Source organism: Sturnus vulgaris, chromosome 7 (assembly GCF_052056855.1).
Source record: "Sturnus vulgaris isolate bStuVul1 chromosome 7, bStuVul1.hap1, whole genome shotgun sequence".
Lineage (NCBI taxonomy): Eukaryota > Metazoa > Chordata > Aves > Passeriformes > Sturnidae > Sturnus > Sturnus vulgaris.
Genome location: NC_142249.1, coordinates 18,507,989 through 18,520,125, shown reverse-complemented (window position 1 = coordinate 18,520,125; position 12,137 = coordinate 18,507,989). Strand labels below are relative to the sequence as shown.

The 12,137-nt window shown below is 36.2% G+C and overlaps 1 protein-coding gene across 1 annotated transcript in view; it reads right to left on the bottom strand.

Annotated features, from left to right (window-relative positions):
• Positions 1-12,137, bottom strand: part of LOC106861576 (titin) — a 238,036-nt gene that overhangs the window by 199,421 nt on the left and 26,478 nt on the right. Inside the window, exons 31-44 of the mRNA XM_088167962.1 lie at positions 11,683-11,943; positions 10,987-11,250; positions 10,634-10,894; positions 10,210-10,470; positions 9,515-9,775; positions 9,287-9,428; positions 9,036-9,201; positions 8,601-8,832; positions 7,746-8,030; positions 7,532-7,657; positions 5,231-5,419; positions 2,980-3,558; positions 1,378-1,896; positions 891-947 (exon numbers count right to left, since the gene is read on the bottom strand). Of these exons, the coding sequence (XP_088024088.1) occupies positions 891-947; positions 1,378-1,896; positions 2,980-3,558; positions 5,231-5,419; positions 7,532-7,657; positions 7,746-8,030; positions 8,601-8,832; positions 9,036-9,201; positions 9,287-9,428; positions 9,515-9,775; positions 10,210-10,470; positions 10,634-10,894; positions 10,987-11,250; positions 11,683-11,943 (3,603 nt within the window). The remainder of the gene's footprint in view (positions 1-890; positions 948-1,377; positions 1,897-2,979; positions 3,559-5,230; positions 5,420-7,531; positions 7,658-7,745; positions 8,031-8,600; positions 8,833-9,035; positions 9,202-9,286; positions 9,429-9,514; positions 9,776-10,209; positions 10,471-10,633; positions 10,895-10,986; positions 11,251-11,682; positions 11,944-12,137) is intronic.

Genomic DNA, 12,137 nt, shown 5'->3' with positions numbered 1-12,137 from the left:
CACGAAAATCGTTCGTTGTCTGTTCTTTCTTCAGACTGTGGAAATTTCTTCTTGAACAAGCAAAAAAAGAATTTCAAAATAACATGTTCTTCTGCGTGTATGTTTTTGTTGCCTGGAAAAGCTGTGTGTCTTTGGGTGGCAAAGAAGAAAATCTTACCTGACTTGCAGACAGTAGAATAAACGCCCTTTCTGAGCCCTCTGTTTGTAGATATGTTCAAACAATTGAAAAAAATAGTTTGAAATATATATTTTTTAAAAAAGTAAGTAACATGAAATGAGAAGGCGTTTATTCGAACTAATACAGCCACTAACTTCACAGTGTTATGCACGGGGGGAAAAAGCAAGCAACATGAACCACGTATGCTATCTGCAAGCCAGGGTAAGAGATGTATAATGATGAATTAATGTATGTAAAAAAAAGGTGCAAGGAAACAATGGGAATGTGTAGCTTTCACATAACCTAAACAACAAATGCTCTCTAGTATATTTCATCTACCCATCCAATAGTGTCCATTGAACTCATTAATGTTAGGCTGCTAATTTGTTTGAAAGTGATACAATTAAGATTTGTATAACTTCCTTCTGAAGTAAACTATCCCATGCATTCAAAAGGAAATTGAACATATAAGAGCTCTGTGAACAGCTGCAAAGCTTGAAGTAAAAGTTAAAAATATGGCTGCACAATTATAGATTTGAAGTTTTAAACATATTTTAAAACTTAAATAACCTTATAACACAGGTAACCCTTTGCATATCAAAACAAACATGCAACATGTTCCAATATGCTGTAAAGTGTGTCTTTCCCCATCAGACACTACATGGAAGCTGATAAAAACCTTTTCACAACATTGCTAATTACTGGTACTAATTATTCTCATTGGTGATTGTACCTTTTACTTCCATTTCAACCTCTTCCTCCAGCTTCTCGTGAACAATTTTTTCAGGAGCTAGAATAAAAAAGACAAAGATTTTTGAGCTATAGCCGTTAAATGTGCCAATCAACACTTCATATAGTAAAAATGTCCAATCTGTTTCGCATATTGACATAAATCCACATGTACATACACACACATAAATGCATGCCAAACAATTCAAACACTTGATAAATTTTGAGAATAGAGTAATCAAATGTTTTCAAACTTGTTTACAATGTACATTTTTCTATAAGATTTGCTTTCTTTTTGCAGGACGGGGGAAAGTTTCTAAAACAACATGCCTTTATCATGCTGTAAATCCCTGAAGAAAACATTCAACAATCCACAGACTAATGAGATACTTCTTGTTCTTTATCATCTCCTAGAGAATGAATATAGTGGAATGCAATTATGATGCTATGCGCGAGGAATTGATACTTGGAAGGAACATGCAGTTGCCAACCTGTCACTTTCAGATGGGTGCTGCACTCGGCTTGTCCTGCAGGGTTAACTATTCTGCACTTGTATATACCCTCGTGGTCCTGACCAACTTTCAACAATCTTAAACTGCACAGTGGCCCATCGTGTTTTATGGAACACAGTGCAGACTCCTCAACTATTAGCTGATTGCACAGCCAGACTACGCAAGGTGTAGGCACACCTTTCATTATGCAAAAGAGAAACACATCATCTCCTCCTTTTACAGTGATTTCTGAAGGCAGAGTTTCAAGAAACTCTGGTGCTTTGGCGTCAGTTTCTGTGACGTCTTCACATGGCACAACATCAGGATAGTACACTCTGTTTCTTTGCTTCTCAGTTTCATGTGGTCTTTGGGATGTAGATATAAACAAGCTTGAGGTTTTCTTTGAAGATTCTTGCTTAACTTCAGATGCTTTAAACTGACAATCTTTGGCTGCTTTAAAGCTTTTAGTATCTGATTCAAGAGTAATTTTTGTTACTGCTTTGGCTTGTGCTTCTTTTGCTGGGTAAGAATAAAGTTAGGAAAAGGATTAGGTCAGATGTTTTGCAGGAATAAAAAAATCCTTATACTTAAGGGGGAACACCCCAGTAATTAGTATTGATAGAATATGCCATATATTAGTGCTAAAACAATGCTATTAAACATGAGTAATTGCACATTTAAGAGCTCTATTCCTGTTAGACTAATTCTAGGTACCAGTTAAGCCTGTGGGTCTTTCATGGGACCAAGTCTCGATCCCCAATCACTAAAAAAACCACATCTTTGCTTCTAATTTGGAGTCCTAATTTGGATAGTAGCAGCAGAAGATTATGTAAAGTGCTTTTGACAACTCTATGGTGAAGAAAGAAATGTCAATAATTAAGAGTCAAATCAACAGGATCAATGCCTTTCTCATTATGCATCTTAGTTTTCTGGTCTTGATTCCTTTGAACTCATCAGAAATACTATCACCTGTGGTGATAATACATTTTTGGGTCTTCAGTAGTGGTAACACTACTGACATTTTAATACATGGATGTCAGGAAGAGGTAGAAAGTTCAATCAAAAAGTAAATACTTAGATATTAGGAAGAGTGAAAGGTAGAAGACAGTTCATTTTTACAGTAATACAATACTTGCACCCATTAATCCTTTTAAGTACATTGACTTATATTGCTAACTTTGGAACTGGAGTCTTGAATTTGTTGGAAACATGCTGGAGTTTGAAATTACCTGGTATCTAATTCAAAATTGCATCTGACATTCTTTTCTTCCTTGAACTCCTGTTTCAGGAATTAATATAAAAATTCCTACAAGACTGTTTTGCTTTACATCTCACTGCATGTCACAAAGGATATGAGGAATAAAAAGCCTGAGACATCCGATTTCATGGGAAAAGGCAAAAAGTTACAGTACCAGCTTCCCAGTGCTGGACATGTCACTTGTGAATAGAGCTGTAAATGCGGAGGAAAAACCCCAGAGCATTATTACTAGAGCTTTCTCAATTAAATAAAGGTAATATGAGTGAGCTATATGTCTGCTAATATGAGGCAGTTATAATGAAGCTGCAAAAAGTAAGTGATAATGTTAAAAGTCAGATAACCACCTTTGACTGTTAGTATTGCAGAAGTTGTTGTCCCTCCACAGTCATTATACACAGTACAACTGTACAGTCCTTGGTCTGTCAGCTGGGCATTTAGGATTGTGAGCAGAAGAACATTTCCATTTTGTGATATCTTCAAATTTTCAGATAATTCTATCTTTTCACCTTCATGGGCCCAAAGAAACTCATAGAATTCATTTTCTAAGGCACATACGAACTGAGCAGTGTCACCACATTTCACAGTTAGGTCTCTGAGTTGCAAGAGAATCTTTGGAGGGACATCTTTCTTTTCCTGAGAGGTCATCATAGAGATTTTGGTGCTCTGAGATGATTGAGAAAGGACTGATGTGTGCACGGCTTTAATTTCTTCAATTGATGTAGCCTTCATGGTCAGACTTTCTGATACACTTTCAAAAACCTGTACATGCAATTCCTGTGATGGTTGTTGTACTGATTTAAATTCTTTTTGATAAGTTTCAAAGTTCTTCTTTGTGAGAGGAGAAACATGAAGTTCTGATATAGCCTGTGACCGGATAGACTCTTTTACATCTTTCCCAGAACTTTGCCTATCTAGGGCTTGCACTGTGTAATCAAGTAACAAAAACAACAATATTAGTATCTAAAGAACTTTACTGGGCCATACTCTGAACACAATCAAACAGCATGGAGGATGAAAATGAATGATCTTCATTTGAAGACACAGCATGCCAGACGTACTACTCTGTTGACACAGAAGTTATCCATTCACATGTATGAATGACAAGTGATGCCTAAGCTAGTCATGCAGTTGATACTCGGTGATTGCATCTTCTTTCACTAAAGTGGTCCATTTTAGTATTGGAAACTTATGGCACTTTTAAAGGAGGTATTTTCTTTTTTATCTTTTTTTATTCCCCCTACAGAATAGTTCAAAATACCTCAGTCACAGCTATAAGGATCACTAAATTGCTTGTTTTAAAATCCTGAATGCTTTCATTAAAGCGTTTCTATTCTTTGACCTATATTGAGATACCAACTTGAAAATTTCCAAATGTTACAGCTTAAAGACAAGAAATGAGAGTGGCTGGGTTACTGAAGGTACTATTAAAGTTAGGTGGGAAAGAAAAGATGTGAAACAAGGAAAAAATTAGTAACAGCATAAAAGTGTGGTATGCAACAAATTGAATCCCTTTGAAGTAAAAATGGGGCTTTACCTTCTGCAGTCACTGTAAGTGTAGCTGTACAAGTTGTTTCTCCAGCACTATTTCTTGCCTTGCAAGAGTATTGGCCAGCATGCTCTAAGAAAGCATCTACTATTATCAGTATAGCTGTGCCTGTAGACTCATCAAAGTGGAAAACTAAGTCTTTTTTTGGCAACATGAGTTGTTGATTATGAAACCATTGGATTTTTGGTTTGGGCCTGCCAGAGACTCTAGCTTGAAATCTGACTGATTCCCCGCTGCATACCCTGCAGCTTGAAATAGGCTGGATAAAGGTGGGCTTTTGGCCAACAGATTCCTCCTTAAGTGAAACAGATGAAGAAACATGCCAAGGGAACTCTGATGTAACTTCTTCAACCTTTTTAAATCCTGAAAAGAAGCATGCCAACTTTTAATTTCTTACCCTACGCTACAATGAATATTCTCTCTCATTCAAGATTTTTTTTCTAACTTGCAACTTAACAGCATGAATTATTTTCATTCATCATTTATAAAATCTATTGCAAAAAGAAAACAAAATATTTATGGTTAAATAATATCAAGGACAATACAGAACAGCAAAGTCTCCAAACAGTATTTCTGCTCTAAAACTTTGATCAATGTTTCATCAATTCATGTGAATGTAAAGTATTTCTTTTCAGTTGCTCGAGTACCTGTTACATACCTCTATTTGAGATGTTTCTCAAAACTTTCAAAGGAAATTATTTTATACAAAAACTTTCTACTAGATTGTCTTCACAAGGCAAATCAAAGAATGTGTAAGCAAAAAACTTCCATTAGAAAAGTTTTTACCATCTTTGGTGCATGACAGATTCTAAGACTGGAGTAAATGAAAAGAGGACATGGAACATGAAAAAATATTGAAATATATTTTTCTGTTTACGACGTGTATTTTGGAGACATAAATGTTTACTGTGGACATTGTAAGTGACAGCAATTAATTGAGTTAAAAGACAACACGACAGACAATAACTCACATATAAATATCAGTGTATATTATGGTGATTATTGGAAAGTGACCTGAACAAGACAATTTCTTTAATGGCGCAGTGTACCTTCTAACTTCAAGGTAGCAGTGCTGGTCACTTGGCCTACAGAATTACTCGCCACAAAGGTATAGATTCCTTCATCCTCTGGGTAAGCTTCAGCAATCTCCAGCTGGTAAGTGTCTTCAAACTGAGTCATTCTAAAAAACCGTGATGGCTTGATCTCCTTCTCTTTGCTGTACCAAGATACTTTCAGATCTGCTCAGGCAAAAGAGAAAAAAAAGGTGTAAGTTATGATATTATACTAGCAAGTAAACACTATTTTTATATTTATATCTTTCAAAAATATTAAACTCAAACATATAAATTTAAATGTGCTTTGTATTATTCTGGTAAAGTATGATAAGTGGAAAGTGACCTACTTGTTGCTTTTGGTTTTGATCTGTGGACTAGAAATATTTGTTTGGGAAAACGGATTCTGGTGCTGATATATTATTGAGTGAAAAATCATTCTTGCTTAACTCTTCCAGTGTAAAAATTTAAAAATATTTTGGCACTGCTAAAATCAGAGAAAGTATATTTTTTAAACAGTGATTTTGTGACAGTTGCATGATTAAACAAGCTATAAAATATCTAGCTTGAGCTAGTCAGGTTAAGAAATTAAAACAGAATGTTCTTCTGCTAAGCACAGCACCTTCCCTCTTTTTGTTGCAAATATTACTTGTCATAGTTTTCAAGAAAGGTTTATATATTCCTATATAAAGTGTTGTATTATTTGTATAGATTCTTGTGGACTTAGGAGAGAATTGAAGCAGACTTTAGCTTTTTCTCTCCACCTGTCACTATACTTCATCATGAATCATATGTTTATTAAAATAGTGTGCTATTCCTGTTATCAGAAGTGTTTTCAATAGCCAGTTGCACAATGTGTACCATTACACAACTGTACTTACAACCATGTGTTACCTAAACTAATATAAATTGTTTTTAGAACACAAGTGAGGGGTATGAAAATCCATTTGGATAGAGTATTCAGTAAAGGAAATTTTCAGTAGGAAAAATTTCCTCATTACAAGGGTTGTCAAGCATTGGAATAGGCTGCCCGGTGAAGTGGTAGAGTCCCATTTGCCAGAGGTATTTAAAAGCCATTTATATGTGGCAATTAGGGACATGTTTTATTTCTGGACTTGGCAGTTCTGGGTTAACACTCGGACCTGATGATCTTTGAGGTCTTTTCCCACCTAAATGACTCTACAATGGGTGACCTAGATGAAAGAATCCTTTTATTCTCTGCTGTAAATGCAGCTTTCATGTTCACATAACTACAGTTCTATTAAAAAAAGTTACACTAGCATGCATTGCACAAAGGGTGGGCCAGTATTTTCATCATGTATTTTCTGAGTTTTAGCAGCACTTCTAAAACAGAATCAGATTTGCTGAAAAGCCTTTAAAGAAAACCCAAAACAACCAAAACTGGAGTTTTCATTCAAGGGATGGTAATGCAAATGATATATGTTTGCATATATATCTGTATAACCAATTTCTGTTAATTTTTATTGAGCTGTCACTCAGGATTATTTTTAAATTTGGAGTTTCGTTTATCTTGAATTTATTTTAAATTCTTTGGGTTGTGAACTAGATCCTTCCTCTGCAGTTTACTATGTGAATATTTTATCAGTAGTCATACTCAAGGCCATTTGCTAAGTGGAGAAAAGTAGCTTTATTTGACTGTGTGTTAAAGAAAAGGATATTTTAATTGCACAGTGGCATTCTATGTATCTAAATTAAAAGAAAACTTATTTATGTAAAATCTACACTTAAAAGGACAATTAGCAAACACTTTTTATGCTAGGATAAAGAAAGTAACCATCGTTTAGTGTTTGCAGAGTGATACTTAGAAATAGGAGAAAGATTGAGTCGCAGTTTCAGTCAGTGTCATTAAGGACCTGGCAGTGTGTGTCTTCAGAAATTTTGTCATGTTCATTTGACACAATTTTCAGTATTAGAAATACTGATTTTCTCCCATTAAACTCTACATTTTTGCTCACTGACAGAGTCTTCCAATATCAGTTGGCATTTCAAATGCTGAGAAGCTTCCAAACATAAATTATAAGAAACAGATCTTCTTTTTAGAAACACTTAATATGTTTATGACTTTAAAGTTTATGACTTTTAAAACTTCCATGCTTGATGCAACCCTTGACGTGCTTAACTGAAACTTGTCAGTAACAGTTGGCTCCGTGTGTGTATGAAATATCTGTACTTCTGGGGGAAGACTTATGCAACCACATGTATTGCTGAATTTTCTTCCGAGATCAAGATGAAAAATTTTGAGAGATGGAAAGATGTACAGGATTTCATGAAACCCACCTGTTCCAGTAACTCTGCACTGAAAACAAGCAGAATGTCCCTCAGATGTAACAGTATCACGTAGTGGTATTACAACAGCAGGTGGATACACTGGCATTTCTAGCTCGGGAGAGACAACTTCTGGAACTAAAGAAAAAGAGAAGAAAGTGATTTTTAAAGATGAAGAATGAAAATTTCGTTCCAGAAATGAAATTTATGAGCATGAGAAACTCACTTTCAACTGAAAGTGAAGCTGAAGTTGTGGCTACTCCGTAGTCATTTTTTGCTTCGCAGGTGTACACTGCTTCATCTTCAGGGAAAGTTTCAATCAGCAATAGAGTATATTCTTGTGCATCATGAAGAAATTTGCACTTGAAACCTGGAGAAAGCTGTTGATCATCTTTGTACCAGGAAATTTTGGGCTGGGGTTTGCCTGATACAATAGCACAAAAGCGGGCAGGTTTGCCAGACTCCACAGTGGTTGGCTCTAGCTCCCGAACAATCTGGGGTGGCTCTGGAGCTGAAAATTAGGGGTAAGCAAGGTGGCAAAGAGGGATAGGAAAAAGAAGGAAAGAGAGAGAAATCTCATTATTGATATTATTAGTGATTGAAAACTATTTTCAAAGAATCAAACAAACAAAACAAACCCCCTTATTATTCCTAATCTTTTGTGTCCATGAAAATCTGCCCTTTTTCTTGATATGGGGGAATGATTTAGCAGCAAGTGCCTTAATATTATTAGCTGTGTTGGTGTAAGTGTTTCTGGCAAAATGTGTCCAAAAATTGTTTCGTTGATCACTCTGGAAAGGCATATCTGTCCATATGAACAAAGTAGTTTTATTTAGACTCAAGAATTTTATGGTCTATGTAAATACCATGGGAAAAGAATTGCTATGGTATTTTCATCCACTAGCCAGGTGCTTCAGTAGGGCAATAAACATCTATGTACATGAAGAATTTGGTAGTGCTCCAAATTATCTCTTTGAATTTTTTTTTCTTTCAAGAGTTAGAATTCCAGAGAAGCCACATAAAAATCAGAAAACTACTGTGTAATAAATGCAGTCAAAACATTGGTTGTGGGGCCACATACCATTCACATAAAGAATAACAGAACTCCTGTTCCGTCCTGCAACAAAAGTATATTCCCCAGCGTCGGAGTAAGTGGTTTCAAAGATGCTCATTCGATGAACTCTCCTTTCCACCACATACTTGTATCTTTCCTCATATTGGAAGTTGATCTCAATACCATCCTTGTACCACTGTGGTTCAACGTCCTCTTCATTGACTTCAAATTCAATTTCAGCTCTTTGTCTCTCAATGACCTTTGAAAAAGTAGAATAAATAATAGAAGTAATATTGATTTTTCCTCTGGTCTCACTTTCCAGTTTCCTAGATGAAGGTTCTGACCTTATGCTTACAGATTTTTGTGCTATGGCTCTTGCTGGTTAGATATTGTTGCTCTTCCCTTGCATTATTCTTTGAGTGACAAAGCTATGAAATATTTATTAATCCATATAGGCCTTACCTGAATATCTTTTTGGGTAGTTCTGATACGAATGTCACGACCTTCCACTATCAAATTGGCACTGGATGTGTTTCCACCTGCTACTACAGTGTACTGACCAGCATCAGACATCTTTGTGGAAGCAATGATGAGACGATGGACATATTTCTCTCTCTGAATTTTCATCCTGAGCACATCAGAAAAGAAAGTGAGCTAGATATTTCCTGGGGGAAAATACCTAAAGTTAATATGGTGTAGAAGCAATAATTTACCTATCACCAATCTGGAGTTCTTGCCCATCCTTCATCCACTGGACCTGAATATCAGGTTCTGAAACTTCACATTCAAAAATAGCCCTCTTCTTCTCCACCACTTTGATGTCTTTAATATGCTTCCTAAACTCAATGTGACGAGCTAGGGCAGAAAAAAGTAGAATGAGTGCTGTGATGTTCCTTAAGTCACTAGAAATCACTAAATATACAAATCAAGAGAGCAAATACCTTCCACATATAAAGTGGCTGATGAAGCTGCTTTTCCAGCAACAAAAGTATATTCTGCTGCATCACCAAAATGCACATTCCTTATGGAGAGGGAGTGTGTAAGCTTCTTGGTTCGTATCTGGCATTTATCAGTTGATTTTATTTCTACACCATTCTTCAGCCATTTATATGAGATGCCTTCATAATTAACAGTAACTTCAAATGTTATTGTGTCTTTCTCTTCCGCATTGATGTCTTTCAGCATGGATGTAATTAGGATGGCTAAAAGGAAAGGAATGGACATGGTTTGCTTTCTTCCAGTCTGTTTTACTTTATTTTAAATGTATGTTAACCAGGTTAGAGATGCTTCAACTTCTTTAAGACAATTGTGGAAATATTAAAATCTACGTTTTGTGTTCAGAATCAGTATTACAATTAAATGTCTCACAACTACTGAATGATGTGGGAATCCAAATTCAGTCTCCTACAGTGACCTAGCATTTAGGTGTGTTGGCCTAAACAGAAGAACACAGGATCTGACATTCTAGTTCACCACTTCTAAATCTCTTTAAAGAATGGTATTGAGGCTATTAAGTGTTGTTAAAAAACACCTCTACAGTCTGATAGTCATGTCAGAATTTCATTAAGTCCATGTGTTAACTCAAACTTGTTACTGGTAACTGTAAATTATTCTGGTTAATTTAATTTTTACATACGTTTTACAGTCAGGGTTGCGCTGACTCTGTCATTTCCACAGACAAATGTGTATTCTGCAGAATCTTCACTGCTTGTGTTCATGATATTGAGCTGATGGAGTTTCCCCTGGACAACTATTTTGAACTTTTCACTCATTTCAATCTCCACACCATTTTTTAGCCAGACAGCAGGCACATTGAAATGAGAAACTTCACATTCAAAAGAGGCAGTTTTGGTCTCAGGGATCTCAATATTTTTCATGGTCTTTGTGATGTGTATGCCTAAAAGGAGGGGAAAAAAGACAGGAGACAGTTTTCTAAAAGTTAGTATGTTTGGAGGACTGCAAAAAAACAGGGGTAACAGGCTATGAAGTGTCACGTCAAGTGGCTCAGTGTTGGTGTAACAATTCCTATAACTACTTCCTTACAAACTAGCAATACTTACTTTCCACAAACAGTTTTGCTTTGCACTCAATTTGTCCAACAAGAGCTGTGTATTCCCCAGCATCATCAGGAGATATGTTATGCAGCATAAGCTTGTGAACTTTCCTTTGAGAGATCATCTTGTATTTATCACTTTGTTTAAGCTCAATATTTTTATGGAACCACCGGACTGGTACAGTATCATGGGAAACACTCAGTTCAAATGAGACAACAGCATTTTCCAAAGCAGTCACATCCTTTGGCTTTTTGATGATCTTGACAGCTTGAGGAAAAAAATTAGCAATATTCAGCACTGTGTATGGTTTGAATTTCAAAACACACATTACAGCAAATATTCAAACCAGAATGACTTACTTTCCACGTGAAGCCTGGCATTTGCTCCTATTTTTCCAAGTTTAAAGCTGTAAACAGATTCATCGGTGACAACACAGTGTTTGATCCTCAATGTGTGAACAGTTCCTTTCACTGTAATTTCGTATTTGTCACTTGATTCAAGTTCAACACCGTTTTTAATCCATAGAGCACCTTTCACATCAGGATGGGTCAGTTCTACACTGAAAACTGCCTCCTGTGATTCTGTCACAGTCAAGTTCTTTAGTGTTTTCTTTATCTTAACAGCTAGGGGAAAAAAAGGAAGAAAATAGAAAAAAAGCCTTGACAATACAGAACAAAATTAAAGCCTGTAGTAAATATAATAATTTTAATAAAACTGAATGGTGGTGCTTCAATTTATGCATATAGTAATTTATACAGTTTCCAGCAAAGTTGTGTACTGGGAACGCAGCAAAGAAGCTTTACTCGTAGCATCCATGAGAAATGTTTGGTTTCTGGGGTTTTGGGGGTTTTATTTGTCTGGTTGGTTGGTTGGGCATTTGTTTGTTTAGTTTTTCTTGTTGTTCTTGTTGTTGGATAGGCTCAGGGTTTTGTTTGTTTGGGGTTTTTTAATTTGATTTATTTCATTTTGCATGTGTCTTAAAGGTTGATCCAAGATACAGTGAATGATGCTGGAATAAGTCTCAAAGACATCAGTTAGTTATAAAAAATGCTGACCTTCGACCTTCAGTTTGGCAGATGTCTTTGAGCTTGCTATTTCATAGCTGTATTCACCCATATCCTCCATTTTTGTGGCAGGGATAACAAGCCTTCTCTTTACACCATCAGATTCAGCACGGTACTGGTCTGTTGTGGTTAATGGTCTACCATTTTGTAGCCACTGGCCCTCTGATTCAGGATTTGCCACCTCACATTCAAAAACAGCTGGCTGGGACTCGGCCACAGTCAGGTCACTGAGAGGCTTTGAAATGGCACCGCCTGTTGGGAAGAAAAAGCACGTTCTTGTGTTGTGCTGCTGCTCAGCTTCCCTTCATACAGAAACAAAAAGTAGATGCTGGAATTCTTTGCCCTAATTTGCAGCATGCCTATAGTCATTCTGAGCTCTGTGAAAAATCAGGAACAGAATATGACCTGAACATTACAAAAATATGTTTCTTATTTTGCTCCTAGTT